This window comes from Chenopodium album, chromosome 6 (genome assembly GCF_948465745.1).
Source record: "Chenopodium album chromosome 6, dcCheAlbu1.1, whole genome shotgun sequence".
In the NCBI taxonomy this organism is placed as follows: domain Eukaryota; kingdom Viridiplantae; phylum Streptophyta; class Magnoliopsida; order Caryophyllales; family Amaranthaceae; genus Chenopodium; species Chenopodium album.
In genome coordinates this window covers 74800007-74821940 of record NC_137839.1, presented here as the reverse complement: position 1 = coordinate 74821940, position 21934 = coordinate 74800007, and the positions used below count along the sequence as shown (strand labels likewise).

The window sequence follows — 21934 nt, the reverse complement described above, 5'->3', positions numbered from 1 at the left end:
AAAATTTTCCTTTTTTTTATGATACTATTTGTTACTGTAGTATTTTGTTAATATTGAACATATACCAAACTAATCTCATCACTAACCAGGTTGCTTCTTCTTTTTATAATTTCTACAACTCTATTTAATTTGGAGGATTAACATGCACATCAATACGATTTGAAATAGCATAAAACATTAATAATTTTATATTCATCTTCTTGAAGGGAAGGGTATACGTAGGAAGTAAAAAAATGAAATGCACGCATTATAATACGGAGTACTTTGTAAGTCCGTAACATACAAAATAGATAATTGGCATAAGACAACATAGATTGATCGGAGTACATCACTTTGCAGCCCGCTGATATTGAGCCGTACATCTCCGTTGAGTCGGTTCTCATGGACTATCCGCGCAGAGTGCCCACCCAAGATCGGCAGCAGTTTCAGGCCAGCGGCAGTAATTAGAACAACATTCCCAGTTTATTAGACACGGCCAACCATTTGTTGAGCATTTGATAATTTGACCCACTGTTGGCTCTGTATATACCATACTTGGTACATGATTATGTATTTATAAGCAATAATAACTAACGATACAAGGTTTCAAAAAAAAAAAAAATTACGATACAATTATCATGCAATAAAGCTTATATAGGGCATGTTCGGCGCTAGCTTTTGAGTAGCTTTTAGGTAGCTTTTAGTGGTTTGACCACTACTCAACAAAAAATGTGAGTGTTTGGCAAAGTAATGGTTCAAGTAGCTTTTAGTGGTGGAGGTAGCTTTTATTAAAAGCTAGGATTATTAGCTTTTGAAGTTAGAGGTAGCTTTTGAAGTAGCTTTTGAAAATTTAATGTATAGTTTTAAAAATAAAATATTGATTCTTAAATGTAACAGCTAGTCAACCACTACTTTACCGAACAATCATACCTAAATTATCTTTTTTCACAGCTAACAGCTTGTTGACAGCTAACAGCTATCTCCACAGCTCACAGCTATATTTATAGTTTTAAAAATAAAATACTGATTGATATACGATGTGCATGTTAGTTAGTTAGAGTAACAACAATAAACCTAACAAAATCGGACTATTTTTTATTTTTACAGATTAATTTATTAAGGTGGTAGTTATGTATGTAACTAATCAAAGAAACGGAGGAAGTAGTAAGTTAAATGAAAACTAAAATTTGAAAACGATACCTGACGTAATCAGCACCAGAAATACTAAGAGCAAAGCCAGCTTAGAAATAGTTGAAACAGAAAGCTTCTCCATAGAAGTTAATTTTGTTTATCCAACTATAATTGATATTTTTGGAAGATGAAATGAGATTAGAACTCCTAGTGTCCTCTATTATTTATACTATTCAGTTAGCAATTATTCACTTCAATTTCACATGAACAAAATATAATACTCCCTCATTCCGCTATAATTGGGTCAATGGAAAGCACGGGAAGTTGTGTATTTGTTTATTAAGTCAACAACTAGATATTTCAGCAATTATTCACTTAATTATTTTGCTTAAAACAAGAATAATTATACAAATACAACCATATAATTTTAGTTTTAATTAGCTCTTAAACTAACATATCCAAACGACTAAAAGTTTCTTTGTTTAATTTGAAAATAAAGTTGCTACCTCGCTCAACATGATGCAATGCTGACCTTTGATTAAACAAGGCAGTCCATTAAATGTTAACATATAGAGTGCAGGTTAAAACCAGATTTATTGGCAGTCGAATGTAATGTTGTGTGAAATTTCTGATAGGTTGCTTTATTGATCGGAAAAGAAATCTATTTGGGCTGTGAGACTGTTAGAACGAACGATTGATGACAATGTTTAACAGTGACACGGCGAGAGCTGAGTGAGAGGGTTTAGTGTTCGCGTGTTAAAAGGGGGTAGAGAGAAGACCCAGTGCCACTGTTCAGTAGTTAGCCCTGTTAGCCTTGGACTGGTAAAAACCCGTCTGCCTGGTCCTGATATGAATTGAAAAAAAGCTATGAGCTAGATTTTCTACTAGAAAGAGTACCTAGTTGCTCATACCGACTATACGTTCCATTTAGACAACGTAGTCATGCTCTTCCATGCTTTACATTGAAAAAAAGCTATGAGCTAGATTTTCTACTAAAAATACAATAGAAGTTAAGCTAGGCAAGGATATTCTAAAAAGTTGTGGACGATTAATTTATGAAGCCTAATTTAAATACACTTTTAAGTTCTAAATTAACATGCCAGATTCCACGTCTTTAGGGCAACTGAATCATACAAGAGCTGACTTATGGTGCACGTTGAAGGGATCCACCCAGAGATGAGAGGGTTCGTACTGCACTACCACATCGGGGGAGGCTGTAGGAACATCAAGAAGCTTTAAAGCCTCATCTATTGTCCCCTGTGTCACATATCTTGACGCTTGAATAGCAATCTCTAGAAGAGCACTAGAGTTTCGAAGCAAAAACTCCAGAAACTGAAACAGGGGCTTCATTGATGTGCATGATTCACGGAAACCAGTGACCTTGACTGTCTTAAGATGCTGAAGGGGACATTTGGAAATCGTACTCCATGACTTCCAATAGTATCCCTCGTCACAACTGTTAGAAAAGGGATGCTCCAAAGCACACTGCAATTAACACCCATGGCATTAGGGTCTTAGCCAAAATAGAAAGTCCCAAGGTAACTGAGTCAACCTACTTAGGTAACTAAAGGAGTCCAATTCCAAGAAAAAAAAGCTTACTGCTATACATTCTTCTACTTGCACTAGTGGATTACTGCAGTATTTGGCTCACATAATGAAACCATCATAACACAATCACAACATAGCCATTCTGGCATCACAAAGTTACAGTAACTAAATCACTTTTTCCATGCTTTGAGGAAACAACTTTGAATTTGGAATAGCAAACTTTATCAATGGATTATTGGATTATATGGATGCAATCCACTTTCCTCTTTCCAATTGATTGCCAAGGGTTTGAAACTTGGACAAATGAACAAAAAAAGGTCAAAGCAGATATGAGTTCATGGTTGGGTAATGCAATATTTGTGTTATTCAAATGCATTCGAACAATCTTTACCATGAAAAGTTAAAAAATCAAAACACCTCAACTTTCCAGAAGATTGTCTGCAAAAGGTGAAGTCAGCCCAAATAAAGCATGGTTTTGAAAATTTTAGTAAAGGCAGATTGTATTTTGGAGGTGTGGAGGAGAATATGAAGCAAAATATCTGTCAGTTTCATGGCTATTCATGTGGGATATTTCCCTTTCAGCATTTTCTTTCTTTTTTTTTTTTATATATATATATATTTTTTTTTTTTGTCTTCAAGTTCATGGAAGAAACGTGCAGAAAACTTCTACAGACAAGAGCTCTGGAAAGTGTGGAAATTTCAAATAGGGCCTTACAACCCTTAGTGGCCAGCTCAAGGGATGTTTTCACCATTAGCACTTTATCTAAGTCACCTTACTTTTGATGGCAAAAGAATAAACGAAAGAAATGGACAACATAAATAAATTATATTTAAAAAAAGGTGTTACCTCTACGGAGGTTCCTCATTTAGTCTCATGGTAAACAAGCAATATTTTGGATGCAGACTGCAGAGTAAAACAAAATACCCACATCTTCCAAGCATCAAAAATGGCAACATATAATACATATGGAATATAATGCTATAGTGTACGAGAGAAGGTTGTGCAGCAAGTGCTAATGAAATGCATGAAAATTAATAGTCTGAGACAGTTTCACAAGATGTGTGATCCTTACCTTTCCTGTTCTAACCCTTCCTAAAAGTGGAACCCTACTCCAAGGTATCTGTGAATCCATGGTAGCCTGACAAGCTCATTAAATATTTGGTTGATTTGGTTTTTACCCAATTCTGTACATATATGAGCTTCTAATTTTGGTCTTACAATAGTTTATGCTTTGTCTTACAAAACATTTCAGCATATAATTGACTCGAGATACTATAGAGCTCTTAGCTTAAGAAGTGGGGTTATTGCCTAAGAACTTACAGAAGCAGGTGAACACTTCTCAGTAAAATTAAAGAAACAATAGACGGTACAAGAAGCTTACCGTATCAGAACAATAAGAGAGTCTGATGGCTAAAGTCTCCAAACAAGGAGAACTGTGTAGTAGGCTTGCTACTCCAAAATGATCCCATTGGAGCATAGGTATGCACAGAGTTAAACTTCGTCGTTCGGACCAAGGAAATGATAGGTTGTAAGCCTCACATGTAGATACAGCCTAGTACATACAGTAAACCAAGAATCAGTTAATATAATCAGCATTTGGTTATAATAGCAAATGCAAGCCACCAAGAAAGAGAACATACACACCAATGGAGATAAAGTCATAAAACCCTGAAAAAACAGGACATTGCTCTGGGTTTCATTTTATCTTTTCATACAAATATTTTAGTTGCAATATTATTCATTTACTGTAAGAGGAAAGGATTTTTGTCCGGAAAGTAAAAAAGGGAGGAAGAACAGTACATGCTTATCAAAGTGAATAAAACATATGCATACTGTATTTCAAACGCCTGATGTTCTTCTATAAAGTTCAGAAAAAGGCATTCTGTAGTAATTACTTCCTACACTTCAAGATGACATATATTACAAGTTCATTATACGTAGTAGAAAAGTTACATCATGTTTCATAGTCCAGCAATCAGGAGGTTAGCATTCCATGCCTAACACACTTCACCATACCATCTTCAGGGAACATCTTATTGTCAATAAGAGCCAATATTGATACAGAAATGAGAGTGAGGAATAGCTCAAGTGGTTAGAGCTTCCCTCCCGGTTTCAGGAGATCATGGGATTGATTCTCACCTTGCCCTTGTGGCTCTCTAAGCACCCAAAAAAATATTGATACAGAAATATTTCCTACTAGTAGAATCAATACTACTTAAACATAAATGGTTTGAAGCTATGAAAACATCTACCAATAATGCTAAGAGAAGCATGACAGAAAGGATGATACCTTAATGCACCATCTGCCAATCGTCAATGCCTTTACAAAGCAAAGACTCTCAAGAACTTCCCTTATAATATCTTGATCCCTCACAACATACCGAGAATTTTTAGGACCATGGTTCTGAGGCTTAATCTCGAAATTCATCGTAGCATTAGACAAACACCCTACATCACTCAACCGAAGTCTGGTCCTATACAAAGAACCCGAAACTTCCAAGGACACAAGATTCGGACCCGAAACCTCCAAGAAGCAATTATCTTCGGGGTGTACAAAATAGCTCGGTTGTTTCTCCTCAACAATCTTCAACACCCTCAAACTACCTGATTCAATCTTCAGCTTATCAAAACCAATCCACTCCCTCAATTCCAATGTCTCCAACACAGGACACCCACTCAAAACCCTAGAAATCAATTCCTCATCCATCTTTGTTCTCGTTACACTCAATAACTTCAATGAACTCCAATTAATCAACCACACAGTAGAAAATTTACAAGCATTAGTAACCAATTCAACCAAATTCTGATTATTGTACAGAAATTCTGGCAATTTATACTCAATAATCGGAAATCGAACCCGATTTTTACCACACTTCTCAATTAAATCCAAATACAGAAATTTAACCTGCTTTTTAACAGCAAATTCAATCCAATCATCAACAGGGCTGGAAAACATGAAATCATACCCAAATTGGACGGAAAATCTCTCGATTTCCCGGCGACAATGCAGCTTAAGTGCAATATCAACAAAACTGATGAAGAATTCACCAACTTTGCCGGAATTATCGTCGGAAAAATTGAGTACGGGAACTGAGTTCCAGATTGAGTTGAAACGTTTCGATAAAATGGCAGTTCTTGCTGCTTCTTCGATGTACAAGTGAGAGAGAATGTGAGTGAGTGCTAAATCGGGTAAATCGCTGAGTCGATCACGAGTTGGTTTGAGTCGTTTGGCGCGTGAGGTTGAATCGCCGCCGTGTGAGTCGCCGGAAATTGAGTTGTTGCCTTCCATTTTGAAAACCAGTTAAGTGGTCCGCCGGAATTGGTTGTATTCTTTATTAAGGTAAAAAGTATACTTCATAGTCAAAAGTCAGAGTGAGGAAGTACATGAAATGTGTAAAATTTAAGAGTAAATTAAAAAGTGAGGAAGGGTATTCTAAAGTTAAAAAAATGAGGATATAATAGTCTATATATACGGAGTATTATTTAAAAATAGAAATAAAATAACATTTTGGGTGTCCAAAAATGAAAAACGAGAACTATATTATGGAACGGACGAAATACTTTTTATAAGACAAGTCAATGTCTTCTAATTAAGTCAATTGAATGATTACTTCATGCAAATTTGTCATTTTTTTTTTATATAGGTTTAAAACAAGTTAAGCAATCAAAAGGAAATCTTTAACCATCTGAGTTTATTCCTCACTCTCACTATTTTTACATAGTATCTTAAAATAAGTTTTGATTCTTCCGTATATATACATATTGATTTTGATTCCAAAAATACCTATATATATTTATTACTTTTATGAAGGAATCTATTGGTTTGCATATACTTTGTGATAATTAAGAAGAGTAAGATCGGCAATCAATCACTATAGTATATATTGCATAAGATTTTTAGGTTGAACATTTAATCAACTCACAGTCCACGTCGATATAAAGGAGTAATATATTTAAATTACATTTATTATTTATGTAAAATCTTTTTTCGTTTTTAATACTTGCAACAAAGCCTTGTAGTACGTACTTTGAGGTTGAGATTACATAATATAAACGACCAAATAAATAAATTAATCAAAATAATTATTATACTTCTTCTTATCCTAATTCGTTTACCTTCACTAATCGTCGCCTAAAGATTGTGTTGAAAGTAAAAGAAAACGGAGAAAGTATTAATGTATTTTATGAACGAACTGCATGTAATGACTATGGGCCTGTTCATATTTACTTATTTTCAGTTCAGTTCTGTTCAGTTCAGCTCCAATCAGTTCAGTTCAGTTCAGCTCTTAATTTCCCTCTCTCATAAAATATTCATTTCAGCTTAGTTCAGTTCAGTTCAGTTCAGTTCAGTTCCAATCAGTTCAGTTCAGCTCCAATCAGTTCAGTTCAGTTCAGCTCAGTTCAGTAAATATGAACAGGCCCTATGAGCGGAAATAAAACAAGATGCATATGCTCATTAGTTGTTAGTTGTTAACTTGTTACTAGATTAGAAAAAGGAGAAATGATACCTTGTTGCTTAGCTTATTGCATACAGCTCCTATGGTCGGAAATATGCCACCAGCAAGCTAAGTACTGAGAATGATGGAAACTGTTATACATGAGGTGCATGTCAAAGAGGAATAACTTAGCTTAGCTTGTTGGGAATTTCATGCGAGAATAAATTGATGATTCATGTTAACCAACCCAAATCATTTTAAAACTAAGGCTTCGTTGTTATAATTACATGCGAGAATTGGCAACAGCCTCTCAAGTGCATTAAGAGAAAGGCTGCAATCGTAAAAGAAATTATGTGGTTCGTTCTGGTATTCTGGACTAACATAGTAACATATACACTTTAATGTCTTTATTATTGTCTCAAATTTCGTTTGATAATACAAGTAGGTGATACTAGTAAGCAATGTAGTAACTGTAATGAATATGTACATAAATTTGTAAGAGATTGGAGGCATTCCAAACGGAGGGTTGAGAGACATATAGAAGTGTCTCACAGGGGTATGTTGGTCATTTTATATGAGATTTAAATTTTGCCTTTATAGATTCAGTGATACAAAATACACACCTAGTGGTACAAAATAAAATTTCAATGGTATATCAAAAATGGTTCAAATGTCTCATTAGACTGTTAAATAATACCATTAGAGATTCACTGGTACAAAATACACTCTCAGTGATACACAATATAATTTCAGTGGTACCTACAAAAATACTCAGTGGTACAAAATATGATCTCAATAGTTGTGGTCCAAATTGTTTTTTGTCTTTTTTTTTGCACGTGAAACCTTTTTGATAAAAGGTGAGCCCCCTTTTACCCCTTTTTTCACTCTCTCTATCTCTCTCTTCCTTTCTCACTCTACCTATTTGTTATAATTTTTTATGTTCTGAGACAATTTAGTTTGTCTCACAACAGTAGATCTATACTTCCTCAATCTATTCCAATGATAATGTACATAAATTATTGATGCTTGAAATATCATCTTTAGGTCTATCGATCTCCATTTCTCACAACACCGAGAGTTGCGAAACGGAATGCCTCATACAGAGGCATAATCACCCAAATTTTTAGTTAAAAGAATAACCAATTCAATTGCGAAATTTCCTATTATCAGACAATGTGATTGCAATCAAAACCTGCGCAATCTTTAAATACAAAGTACAATACTTCATTCGATATATATAGAGGACTACACTACCAAGCAAATTATGATAGTTTGAGAGATTATATTATATCTAACTGCTACTATACAGTATACACTACTAATTCCTAATCAGTGTATCTAACTCCATGAAATTATATATCGAACAAATTTGGTCATCGAGTATAGCATTAAGTAGTGATTGTAGAGAAGAGGCCTACGATAGGATTTTAAATCTTCGATATGCTTAATATGTGAGAATTTAGTCGTTTGATAATGGTGGTGGCCTTTGTGTTATTCATGTAAACTTGGAATACTCAAAGCTAATTAAGGCCCCGTTTGGTTTAATGTAAAACATTTTCAATGGAAAATTAGTTTTCATGGAAAACATATTTTCAAGGAAAAACACAATTGCAAATTAGTTTTCCTTTGTTTGGTTGCATACAAGAAAAGTCCAAGAAAAATAAAAAATAAGAGTGGAAATGTAAGGATGAATGAGAGGGAAGTAAAAAAAGAGGTAAGGAGGAGAGAGCAAAATGTGGCTTCCCTTGTTTTTGGAAGGAAAATGTTTTCCATCATTAATGATGAAATTTTCCACCCTTGAAAAATTGTTTTCCACTCCTTAACAAACCAAACAAAGGAAAATGGGAAAAAATGGAAAATTCATTTTCCATGAAAACATTTTACATCAAACCAAACAGGGCCTAAATTAAAGTCAATTTTACAAAAATATAATTCATCGCAATTTTAAAAAACACACAAGCATTAAAAAGATTTTACAGCAAGGAATATAGCTTTCGACAAGCAACAAGATTACTCTAGCTGAGAGGCATACCCAAGTAATGATAAACTAAAAACCAGCAAAAGTCATAAATAAGATGAAATTCATCATATATAATTGACACAAATTGTCAATTAAGATTCGAATAAATTCAACATGTAACCCCAACAACATGAATATCACATGTAAAGAGGATACACAAATATGAGCATTCATAGAATCCAGCATAAATGCAATGCTCCTTGACTACATAAAAGTTTCAAACATTAAACAAAGTTGTATGAAAAAAAGTTCAACAAATAAATGATACTTATTACCCCAACAACAGGTCTACAGCCACCAACACAGAGAGAGTCATCACTCGATAAGGATTCTGGCATGAGGTGAGGACCGCGGAAAGCTCAGCAAGTCACTGATTATTCCAGAGAAATCTTCGCCTTGGCCAGAATCTGGTCTCTGCCTATCATCATCATTATTTCCCTTAGATTTAGAGAAGGTCATCGTCTCCAAGCCTTTGGCCTGTTGTAACAAAAACTTTGCAAATTCAGGCACATTTTCATTATAGCCAATAAACTCAACAGTCTTCAGACACTTCGATAGCAGTTTCTTCGATTCCCAGTAGTTATTGGCATCGAAATTCCATATCTCCCCTGGACCTCCTTCATATTCCTGCATAATAAAAACAAGTCCACATATATCACCAACTTTTAATGTTATACCATATAGATTAGACTATCATGTACTTGTACGAGTATTAAATTAAATGTATGGCACTTCCAAAAGAAGAAATACGCGAGTAAATAAAGAACGAAACAATCAGAAAAAAGATAGGAAAATTCAGTATTTACCTCATTATCATGATAGCAAGACAAATCTACAACAAGCTTCTCTAAGTTGGGTGAAGATCGCAACAGACTATTAATCCCCGGAAATTCCTCTTCATATAAATCGATATCTAATGTCAAGTGCTTACACTGTAAAAATGGCGGAGGAAATTTCTGTAATTCAAATGCTGAGAGAGCCTGAAAACATTCAAAAAAAAAAAAATAAAAAAATAAATTAGTATTACATATTGATTCCAATTTTGATCTAATATAAGGTTGGTAGACTAACCTGAATTAGCCATGTTCCAAGTGTAAGATACATGACAGGACGAATTATGTTTAGAAGACCGGTCACCATGTCTTGATAGATACCGTCTACATTAACATTATTATCAATGGCTGTATCAGGATTAATATCATCGTCGTCCAGTGAGAATGAAAGACTGACAGTCAACAAGGCCGATAATAAATTCCTCAAACTTTGCAGCTTAATCCTCATACAACCAGTAAGCTCCAATGAATGAAGATTGGGAGCATTAATCTCTAGGCATGAATTCGAATCAGGTTCATTTCCATAACAACCTATTACGAGTCTTGTCAGAGTAGTTGAGTCGATATGGTTAAACCCTCCACAATTTCTTAATAACAGCGATTCCAGATGTGGACTGCCGCCAAGAATCATTTGAATCGTTTGATTATCGATAAAAGCATTTTCAATAGAAAGATCTTGGAGTGATCTCCAATTGACGGCAACCATAGGAGAGACCTGGCAACAAGTGAAGCTCAGTTTTTTGACCGATTCACAATAGTAAATTTCTGGCGTGAGCCAGTATGCAAGAGGAGGCTCAGAACAAAAATCCAAATCCAAGCAAAGCTCCTCGACACGCTTACGCACCAATTGACGGAGACAGAAGTTGATTGCTGGAGACATAAATGCATCAAAATATGATCTCAAGACAAACTTATGGATTGTACTAGACCTGTTGAGCATCATTGTTGATGTTATAAACTCGCTAAACATATCCAGAGTGTCATTGAACTCCTCGAACAGGAATTCAATTTTGGTGGTGGAGGCCCAAGACCATCGCCACCTCTCTGACAGTATGCTTGTTTTTATAGCATCCATCATTGGCATATATGATAGTATGTCTTCAACTAATGCATCTGGTAGTTCACTAATACGATCTTTTCCTTCTACTTTCTCCTTTCCCTTCGAGCACTCTCCCTCCATTTCCTCATCTTCCTCCTCCTCGCTGCTTTCTACTTTCTCCTTTCCCTTCGCGCACTCTTCCTCCTCCTCCTCTTCCTCCATCTCGCTGCTTTCTACCTCCATATCCTCGCTTCCTTCTTCCTCCAAATCCTCGCTTCCTTCTAACTCCCAATCCTCGCTTTCTCCAGCATTTTCCCAGTCGCTCATAGTCATATCACTGTCTGAATTCATGATCAAATAGAGTAGTGTTCGCCTTATGATAAAGATATTCAACAAGAAAAATAATTTAGTTAGTCAAATCAGTTAATACAATCAACTATATCAACGGCTAATAGCTAATTACCAAACATGGCCAAAATCAGTTATATTATAATCAAGCGTAGTTTATGCAACTAGAGGTGATCTATCTATATATAACAACGATTAACATAGAATATAAATAAATTCATCGAGGATTCGAGGTTGATTATCTTATATCAAAAAAAAAAAAAAAATATAACGAAACTCGGCAATTAACATATATATGCTTCTTTTTCTTTTTCTTTTTCTATTTTATACATCAATGTTTAGTTAACATCTAATATAATTTATGAGGCCATTGAATTACGTTAATAATGATATTCATTTATTTATTTGTCGCAATTATAGCAATCAAAACCACATCCTTGTATAAATTGCTTTTGTCAATTATAACAAACTGGAATACTTATGAGATTATGTAAAATTAACGTTGTTCAACTATGTAAAATTAAAATTAATCTAACATCAACCATGACAAAGACAAGTACTTTGTTTTTATTTTTATAGCAAAATCAATTCATTAACACAAAAACGAATACTTTATTAGTTCAACTATACTAAAAAAAATGGTGACGTAAACCACACACAAACAAACAACTAGTAGATAACTCGAAACAAATGAGAGAAGTCATACCTTACAATTCACAAATGAAATTACCCTAGATCAAAATTAAAAAAAAAATCAATTAATAAACTACATTTAAATAACTCGACTGAAAATTGATCTAGAGAACAAATAAGTAGCCATAACCAAAAATTGCAGTAAACCCCTAATTTATATACGCCATACAGATAACAAAGAATATAAGCAAATTCATCGAAGATTCGAGGTTGATTATCTTATATAAAAAAAAAAAAAAAAAAAAGCTCGAATACTCCGTATATGCTTTATTTATTTTATTTTTTTTTCAATTCTCTTTTTTAATACTCCGTATATACATATTAATGTTTTATTAAAATTAAAATCTAATATAATTTATGAGGCCATTGAATTTCATTATTGATATTCATTTATTCGAATACTCCTTATATGCTTTTTTTTTTTTTATTTCTCTTTTTTAATACGGAATACTCCGTATATAAATATTAATGTTTTATTAAAATCTAATATAATTTATGAGGCCATTGAATTTCATTATTGATATTCATTTATTTGTCACAATTATAGCAATCAAAACCACATCCTTATATAACTTGATTTTATCCAAACAAATCAAGCACACTTGAACACTTACCAAATCATGTATAATTAAAGTCGTTCAATTCTGTAGAATTACAATTCATCTAACATCGGCCATGACAAAGATGACTACTTTATTTTTATAGCAAAATCAATTCATTAATTAATACCAAAACGAATACTTTATTCATCTATACTTGAATAAAAATGGTGAGACAAATCACAGCTACAGACTACAGATCAATTGACATATTTTATCAAAACCACAAACAAACAACTAGCAGATAACTTGAAATGACGAATGAGTCAACGAGAGAAGTCATACCTTACAATCAACAAATAAAATTACCCTGCTTGATCAAGATATAAAAAAAAAAAAAAAAAGTTAATAAATAAATCAATAAATTACATCTACATGACTCGATTGAAAATTGACACCTATAGATCAGATAAGAAACCATAACCAAAAATTGCAGTAAAACCCTAATTTTTATAAGCCGTACACATCAACACATGCACGTCATTTTTTAGGGTTTCAGTTTTTTTTACAAAAATTACATCAAAATCGAATTAATCAAACAACAAAGATTGGAATTCTCAAAATTCATTTAATTATGTTGTTTACCGTTGATCCATAAATTAAAATGAGGTAAAATTGACAAAATTCAATGAAATTTGACAATATATTAAAAAGCCCCTAAATTTCCGCACTTATATTAACAGTGGAAATAAAAAAGATTGAATCTTGAATAAATAAAGGAAGTCAACATCAGAAATTATAGAATAAACAAAAAGAAATGGAGTGAAATTACCGTTTAGAGAGGTGATCAATTGACAATTGAGAGTGCTTTACTGGTTGTCGCTTCTCTCTCTTGTCTGCTTGTAAGAATGAGATGAAATGTAAAAACCTAATAGACAGCCACATGTAATAAAATGACCTTATATACCAAGTTGCTAGGGTTCACACTTGGGTCATGAGGTGTCAAAAACCGACCCGGATTAGGCTAATCCAAAGTGACCCAATTCAATTTTTGACATGTATGGGCACAATGGTTTATAAGCAATGCACACAATGTGTGCTATAGGTTAAGGAATTATTTATTTTAACTATTTTTTTCGATTTTGTCACTTATATTTACTTCGTTGATAGAATAGAATAATATATGAAAATAAATATATTAATTTGTAAATACGAAAGGATAAAGGTAGATCGTTGAGTTCGACTAACTGTATTTCTTCGTTGATATATGAGCGTCAACACTAATGCAAAGTGTAAGACAATACTCCGTATCAGTTTTACTAATATATAATCAATATCAATTAAATATGTAGTAATTGATTGATGGTATAGACATAAAATAAATTATATAATTATTTATTTCTGGATTTATTTCAAGTAATTGATTTTTATTTTATGAAATTTTTTGTCTATTGATCTTTCCGGTGGCGATTACACATTTTAACGACTAAAATACACTTGCATATCCAATTATCCCATGTAGTGGCTTTGTATGAATTGAACCCTTTTCTCTTAATTACTAACATTTTGTTCTTTTGTGATTATCTCATTTCTAACATTTCATTTGAATAGAAGGAATGTTTAAAGAAAATGTATTCTTGTGAGATTTGTAAATTTTATCTGGATATGTTGGTTTAAAAATATTATGTTTCAAAAATATTGATACATGATTAAATATGTTCCTGAAAATGACTTAGATTAAAAATGATCAATAAAGGAAAAATGAAATAATCATTACAGAATGGAGGGCGAATCTAGTTAGGTTAATTAGATCTCCAGGTATTGAGCTTAGCAGTGCGCGAGACATAATTAATGTTGTAAAAGTTTAATTAGGTATGTCGAATTCATAAGGAAAACACTTAACGACGAAAATACCATTATTGAAATGGTTAATAAATTCTTTTCCAAAAATATTTACATAGACAAAATCACTTTTTAAATTTATTTTAAGAAACTTTTAATTGAAATTTTTAGCTTAGAATCTTATATATAGACTTATAGTGATACAATTTCACACAAGACTTAAACACGCAAATATAACACTAATTTGAGTAGGCTCAAATTAGGTCACGCGATTCATGATTAACTATCGTTGCAATTAACTTGTTTTTGTAGCTATATTTGCTAAAGGAACAAACACTTATACTAATAATTATTCCACTGGTTGGGCTAGATTATAGACACCATATTGTTAGGTGTTTATATTATTTAGGAGTCTCGAGCTATCGATTACATACTATAGTAAGTTTTTGCTGCAATGTCACACACTGCCATTTTAGCATATTCCACTACAAGAAATATGTTAAATTGCGACCGTTTTTTTTTACGACCGTTAATGAAATGGTCGCAAAGTATGAAATATGCGACCAATTTTATGCAGTCATAATATTACGACCGTTTTTTGAGCGGGCGCAGATTTGCAACCGTTTTTGGGCTATCAAACAGTCACAAAGGTATTTTAATATATATTTTTTTTAATATTATACTTGTCTAAAATAAATTGAAATAAAATTAATCCTATTGCGACCACTTTTAGCGGTCGCAAATTGTACAACTTGCGACCGGCAGTAGAAACGTAACGGTCGTGGTTTTGCGATCGCGTAAAGCCGTCGCAGTTTGCATGGATTTATTAATTGAAAAAATTCGAGTATAAAAGAGGGAGCCTAAGTGCCCAACTCACCTAAACCCTATTTTCTCACGCTGCTCCTCTTTCCTTTCTCTCTCCTCCTTACTTCCTCCATCTTTCTCTCTCCTCCTTTCTCAGTTCTCATGCTGCTCTTCTTACTTCCTCCTCCTTTCTCTTTCCTTTCTCAAACTCCAATTTCACTTTTTCTCTTAGCTTTCATTTCTCAACGCCTCTCCTCCCTCTAAACTATGAAGGCCGAGCTCGGCGCTCACCTTCACGCTTCTTTTCTCCTTATTTTCCTCCCTCTTCGGCTTTTGGTCTAAGGGCTTGAGCAATAAGTGAATGTGGTGTTCATGGTCAAATTCGACCATAAAAATTCCAGATCTGGAGTTTTTATGGTCAAATTTGACCATATAAACACAAAGAGGAAGAATTACAAGGAAAGGTATGTTGAGTTTTCTGTACATTTTGTTTGTTTTTTCTTTATTTTTGATTTTTCTGGTTTTATTTTGCTTTTTTGTTCGAATATTTATGTTTATATTTATAAAAAAATTTGATTTTTTTTGTTCGAATTTTGTCGATGTTGTGTTCGAATTTTGTTGATTTTTTTGTTTGAATTTTCTTGATTTTGTATTCTAATTTCAAGATCTTTTGTTTGAATTTTCTTGCGCTATGCTTTTTGTTCGAATTTTATATTCATGATTTTGTATATTTTGGATTTCATTGATAGTTGTGGGTTGTTACGGGTCTAGGGCTGTTTTAGGTGGGCGGGTGGGGGTGGGCATTAGTTTTTTGAATTATTTGGGTCGGCGGTGGAGGTGGATATAGAGGGCAGTGGTGATGGTGGTTTGTGGTGGGAAGTGAATGTGGGGCTGGGCTAGCAGGGAAGACAGGTGCATTTGTTTTATTTATTTATTTATTTTTTAAACGTTAGGCTGGTAGTGGTGGGTAGAGTTTTTTTAGGGTGAAAGGGCGGTGGGGTAGAGGTGGGTTTCTAGTGGGAAGTGGTTGTGGGCATGGTTGGGCGGTACAGGCAGTGAGGTGCATTAATTTTTTTTTTAATACTTTAGCAATCGCTTTAGACCGTCGCAATTTATCAGATTTGCGACCGATCTTTGTCCAGTCGCAATTACTAAATTTTGCGACCGTTTTACTACCGGTCATTGAAAATAAATAAAACGGTCGCAATTTAACTTGCGACCGTCATTTAGACGTAATTTTGTTTTTTTGCGACCACGTGAATTACGACCAGCCGTTACGACCATTGACGGTCGTAATTAATATTTGTGTCCGTTTTTATATTTTTAGCGACCGTTTGATTAGGTTGTTGGTTTTTCTTTTTATCTTTGGATTTTGTTCCTCATTTGCAAAAAAAAAAAAAAAAAAACTATTCAAGGTAGGTGTAGCCGTGTAAGTATATGCTTTAAGGTTGATAGAATTACAATCTTCCAAAAAAAAATCGTACATCAAATATTCCCCTTCGAGGTGTAGTCATTTAGGCTATATATGCTTAAATGTTGATATTCCTAGCTAGATAAATAATATATTGTAATTCAAAGTAGGAAATGCCATGTACATGAAAACGAGCTTGGACCTAATTCATTACACAAATTTCAGTTCAGTTTAGTAAACATAATTCCAGTTCAGTTAAGTAAAAATAAGTTCACTTCAGTAAAAATTAGTAACTTTAAAGAAGAAATATAACAGATAATCGGTAAAATTAAATTCAATTCAGTAAAAATAATTTAAGTTTAGTAAAAATAATTTTATTTCAATAAAAATAATTTCAGTTCAGCAAAGGTGAAGTGAACGGGGCCTTACACTTAGGCCCCGTACTTCACGTCACTTTTTTTTTTACTGAACTGAAATTATTTTTAGTGAACTGAAATTAGTATTACTGATTTTCTGTTATATTTCTTCAAAGTTATTGATTTTTAGTGAACGGAAATTATTTTTACTAAATATTTTTTTTAAGGTGAAGTGAATAGGGCTTTATACTAATATTCATTCCAGTGGTTGCGTTAGCTTATAGACACCATATCTTTAAGTGTTAATTATTTAGGAGTGTCAAGCTATTGATTACATACTACAATAAGTTTTGCTGCAATGTCAGGTGTAGATTAGCCTTTTCCGGGACATATGGCATGATTCAAAATCCAATTTGAATTATACAAATCATCATCAACAATCAAACAAGCTTTCCAAGAGTCTAAGATCAAGTTATCCCACACACTAGATCAAGTCTACCTTAGCTTAGTCCTTGGGGCAATGTTTCGTCGAGACTTGCATTCTCTTCAATTCTCGACGATCAAATAAACATCTCAATATAGTGCACAACGCAAAAGCTAGCAAAAGAACATAATTCGAAAAGCAAACAAAAGCAACAATGCAGTTCAAACTAAACCGAGCCTAAAACCATGTCACGAGTTCACGACCTTAGAACGAATGAGACCAACACAACAAAAACCCGTGTCTAGTTGATTTGAATCACAGCAGATGGGGAGGACCTTGGGAGGTTCGACAGCATGTGAAAGAATGAGAGTGCAGCAATTGTATCCATCCCAATTTCTGGTCTTGTACGCCTTGTTTATCATCGTACATATTTGTATATATAGACAGTTTCTCCAGCACTTTTGCACGTCTCAAGAGACAATCTTCACTGTCTTAAGGTGTTGTAGACCTTTCATTTTTATAAATTCGGGATAAGTGACGTTATCATACATCACCTGCATACAATAGGATGAAATATCGACATTATAAATATAGTTACAATAAATAAGCTACGTATGTACATACTTCCTCCATCTGGAGACGCACTAGCTCTCATAAGATGTCCGTGAAATTTTCAAGTTTCCTAAAATAGAATCAGGTTACTCCTTATACCCATGTTAAATGGTATACATGGTACAAAGTAGGATAGAAATAAGACAACTATTACACCGTAGAATTACCAAAAAAAAAAGGGTATCATAGAAAAGAAACACGACAATGAGAAGAATCATACTCTTTTAGACGATGAAGTCCACATGTTGATCGTCAACTTCTCTAGCTTGGGGCAATTATTAAGCATGGTTGCTATTCCGTGGAGTTCCCATTTCTTTAGGTTGATATCCAAAGTAAGACTCACACAATTTGGAAACGAATAAGGCAATGCTTCATTAAAGAGAACCTACATATTGTCCAACTATTAAAATGAATCAAAGTCATATATATAATCACAAAGGCCCTAATCTCTTCACGTATAACGTATTATATGCTGAATTGAAATTATTTTTCCTAAAATTATCTGATTCTTTTTTAACTCGATTAATTTTACTAAATTATTTGCTAAAAACTAAATTAATTTTACAATAATTTAATTATTTTTGCTGAGCTTAAATTATTTTAACTTAATTTTGATTAATTTTATTGGTTGTTGTTTCTTTGAAGTAGTTATTGATTTGTATTTACGGGACTTCACTTATATAACTAAATAAAATTGAAATATACTAACCTGGATGCACCAACTTCCGAAAGTGAGTTTTTTTTACATTTTGAACACTACTAACAAAAGGTCCTCACCATAGTAACCCTCTCCTCAACATCATCCTTTTCATAAGGTCGTTCATCATCATTGTATTTCATTCGATCATTGTAATTCAGTCGATCAAACGACGATGTATTTCCTTCCTTGAATGTTGCCTCCATCAAGGAAGATAAAATCTTAAACACAACCGACAAAATCTTAAACACAACCTTCTTGTAACACATAAACTTAGAAACAACCAATAGTTTAAGGAAAGGAGCTGAAACTCTAGCTTATTACCCACTTCATTACAACGAAATCTATAATTATCAAGCACCAGAAGTCCAAAACCTTCAAATAGGTATACTATATAAATAATTATTTTTTAATATATTTATATTGGCAAATGAATAGTTTATAGAGGAGAAGAAGAGGTGAAAATTGAATGTAATTGTAGTAGAAATTAAACTAGAGGAAAGTGAACCAAACAACGGACATGTGGCTTTGGAGAAAAAAAATGAAATGTACATGTGGCATTATAGGGATGATGGTTTTTGTTTTTGAATACTAAGTATAGATAATTAGATATAGATATAGATATCTAAGTTATTAATCCCATCACAATTAACCAATTTCAAGCACTCTAAAAGCGGACAACCCATCATTATTTTTGCCAATACTTTATCATCCAAACTAGTATCTTCCATTACCAAAGTCTTCAACGATGACCAATTAATCGAACTTTTGCAATCCGAAAACTCGCAATTTCTTATGCTCAAGCTTGTCAAAACCTTATTTTCGAACAAGAATCTAGGCAACACATACCTAATTATCTGATGTCCGAAGCCTAGAATAAGGAGCAATTCAAGGTCTTTAACCTTACGTGTAACCGCGAAAGCAACCCAAGTATCAACTTTAGGTTTACCATGGTTTGGCAAATTACCATTATTGTTACCAAACTTTCGAAGCGGAGTTTCATAGTGAAAAGCAATGCAAAATCTGCCGATTTTTTGGAAATTGAACCTGACTAACGTTGCATCCACAAAATACATTGTTGTTAATATGTTCGCGGAAAACGAGAGAGCGAAGGGAGGACCTAAGAGGAGCCCAGCGCTTAGAGAGGGAGGGCGCGGTGTAAACCGCGTCGCGTGCCGGAAGAAAACTTAGTATATATGGAGGAGGATTGCGTCTGGTAATTTACTTATTCGATCGATCTTGGTTGAGCTTTTTAACCGGGGTTTCTTTGGATTGTTGGTGGCCATTTGGGATTCCTCCCAACTTTCAAAACTAAGAACGAAGGTTTAATTAGGGTTTATGAATGTCTGTCGTATATATGAATATAAAATAAGTTACAAATATTTATATTAGAGTTGTCAAATGGGTCGTGTCAATGTTAAACGACACCCTTGACTCAAACCTAATCCGTTGATTAAACGAGTTGAAAACTCTTGACCCAACCCTAAGACGTTTATTAAACGGGTTACCCGAGTAACATTTTACCCACATGGCCGCATAATACGTAATAGACTAATTAATATTCAATTCAAAAATAAAAAAATAGACATCATTATTTCATTAAGATATTATACTACAACAGTTTAAAGTTAGTGTTTTAGCAAAAGATACTACAAAGGTTTAAAACTAGCTAGTAGTTTTAACAATTCAACCATCCATGAGAATTGTCTCAAATTAGATTTTAATTTACGAAAGATAAACATTATAATTTTTTCGTCAAATTAACCGTCAAAAAATTACCAACATGTATAAATGGTAGTGAAGGTAATTAACAAATTTACAAGTTTTGATTAAAAAAATTCTATTTTTTTTTACTACTTAATAAGGGTTGTTCACATTTACTGAACTGAGCTAAACTGAACTAAATTGAACTGATTGGAGCTGAGCTGCACTAAGATGAAATGAATATTTTATGAGAGAAAGAAATTAGAAGCTGAACAGAACTGATTGGAGCTAAACTAAACTGATTGGAGCCGAACTAAAGTGAACTGAGTTGAAATGAATATTTTATGAGAGAAGGAAATTAGGAGTTGAACTGAACTGATTGGAGCTGAACTGAATAATTTATGATAGAAGGAAATTAGGAGCTGGACTGAATTGAATTGAACTAATTGTAGCTGAAATGAACTGAACTGATTAGAGCTGAAGTGAACTGAACTGAACTGAAATTAAGCTGAAGTGAACAAACCTTAATTAATAGATTGTGTGTCAAGTTCGGGTTGACGGATTGTTGTTCAACCCATTTATATAATTGGGTCATGCATGTCAGTTTCGGGTACCTAACCCGTTTAATTTGTGTCGATCCATTATGTAAACGCCGGGTCAAGAAATCTTTATATCCAAATCCGCTTATTTCGTGTCGGGTTACCGTATTGTGTCAGCTTTTGACAACCCTAAATATTACTCCCTCCGTTTTTAAAAACTTACTCCACTTTCCTTTTCTGACTGTTTTTAAATACTTGGTCCATTTCCTTATTTGGAAAGCTTTTACAATATTTAATTAATTTCTGAGGAATTCTAGGACTCTAACTGTTAGAGTCATTTATGACTCTAACAAGGGGTATAATCGTCCATTCACTTTTACCGTACTTGAAAAAAATAATGTCATCACACAGACTTGTATTTTATTATACTTTAGATAGTATCACCGTGATACCAACCACTTTATTCAATGATACCAACGAACATAAAATTGTTTTGTTGGTATCGATATAATTTGTTGTTGGTATCATGTGAAATACCAACGAACGTGTGCTGTTAGAGTCATAAATGACTATAACGGTTAGAGTTCAAGAATTCCTCTTAATTTCTCTCATCAAGTGGTCCCAACAATATTAATTTCATATTATCTCTCTTTCAATTTTCTCCACTATTTTTGGTTTTTTACAAAAAAAATTACTTTCACCAACCCCACTACCTCCATATTTTATTACTTTCTTCTATTTTTCTTTAAATTCCGCGCATGAAAATTAAGAAAATTTTGGAACAAGTATTTTAAAACGGAGGAAGTGTTCATAACATTCCTTATGTCAAATATAGAAACCCACCAAATTTTATCAAACCAGTCGTTGTAGTATAGTGGTAAGTATTCCCGCCTGTCACGCGGGTGACCCGGGTTCGATCCCCGGCAACGGCGCATTTTTAAGATTTTTTTTTAATCTAAGAAGGTTCAAAATTTGCGA

The 21934-nt window shown here is 33.5% G+C and overlaps 2 protein-coding genes and 1 non-coding gene across 4 annotated transcripts; 1 reads left to right on the top strand and 2 right to left on the bottom strand.

Annotated features, from left to right (window-relative positions):
- Nucleotides 1-326: 326 nt before the first annotated feature.
- On the bottom strand, nt 327-6001 carry LOC145635289 (F-box/LRR-repeat protein 25-like). 2 transcript variants are annotated; one of them, XM_081686574.1, is made up of 3 exons: nt 4950-6001; nt 4041-4211; nt 327-519 (listed from the first exon to the last, which is right to left on the bottom strand). In XM_081686574.1, exons 1-3 carry the CDS (start codon nt 5946-5948, stop codon nt 466-468), a joined length of 1224 nt encoding a protein of 407 aa, XP_081542700.1. In that variant the 5' UTR covers nt 5949-6001; the 3' UTR covers nt 327-465. The 2 variants fall into 2 exon arrangements, with proteins under 2 accessions (XP_081542700.1, XP_081542699.1); XM_081686573.1 differs by lacking the exon at nt 327-519 and adding an exon at nt 2014-2595.
- An 11873-nt stretch (nt 6002-17874) lies between these two features.
- LOC145637244 (uncharacterized) lies at nt 17875-19789 on the bottom strand. Its single transcript, XM_081688717.1, has 4 exons — nt 19367-19789; nt 18794-18967; nt 18237-18401; nt 17875-17958 (listed from the first exon to the last, which is right to left on the bottom strand). Exons 1-4 carry the CDS (start codon nt 19787-19789, stop codon nt 17875-17877), a joined length of 846 nt encoding a protein of 281 aa, XP_081544843.1.
- A 2027-nt stretch (nt 19790-21816) lies between these two features.
- Nucleotides 21817-21888, top strand: TRNAD-GUC (transfer RNA aspartic acid (anticodon GUC)). The gene has a single exon. It is a non-coding gene; the product is annotated as a tRNA-Asp (tRNA).
- The last annotated feature ends 46 nt before the right edge of the window (nt 21889-21934 follow it).

Excerpts from the sequence above, each read along its gene's own strand:
- LOC145635289 (XM_081686573.1), bottom strand. The coding sequence starts at position 5,948 with ATGGAAGGCAACAACTCAATTTCCGGCGACTCACACGGCGGCGATTCA. Across the intron at positions 4,212-4,949 it reads TTGGCAGATGGTGCATTAAG|GCTGTATCTACATGTGAGGC; the intron begins GTATCATCCTTT and ends TGTATGTACTAG. Across the intron at positions 2,596-4,040 it reads TCTCTTATTGTTCTGATACG|TGTGCTTTGGAGCATCCCTT; the intron begins GTAAGCTTCTTG and ends TGTTAATTGCAG.
- LOC145637244 (XM_081688717.1), bottom strand. The coding sequence starts at position 19,789 with ATGTATTTTGTGGATGCAACGTTAGTCAGGTTCAATTTCCAAAAAATC. Across the intron at positions 18,968-19,366 it reads TTTTAGAGTGCTTGAAATTG|GTTGTGTTTAAGATTTTGTC; the intron begins GTTAATTGTGAT and ends TGTTACAAGAAG. Across the intron at positions 17,959-18,236 it reads GGACTTCATCGTCTAAAAGA|GTGATGTATGATAACGTCAC; the intron begins GTATGATTCTTC and ends TATTGTATGCAG.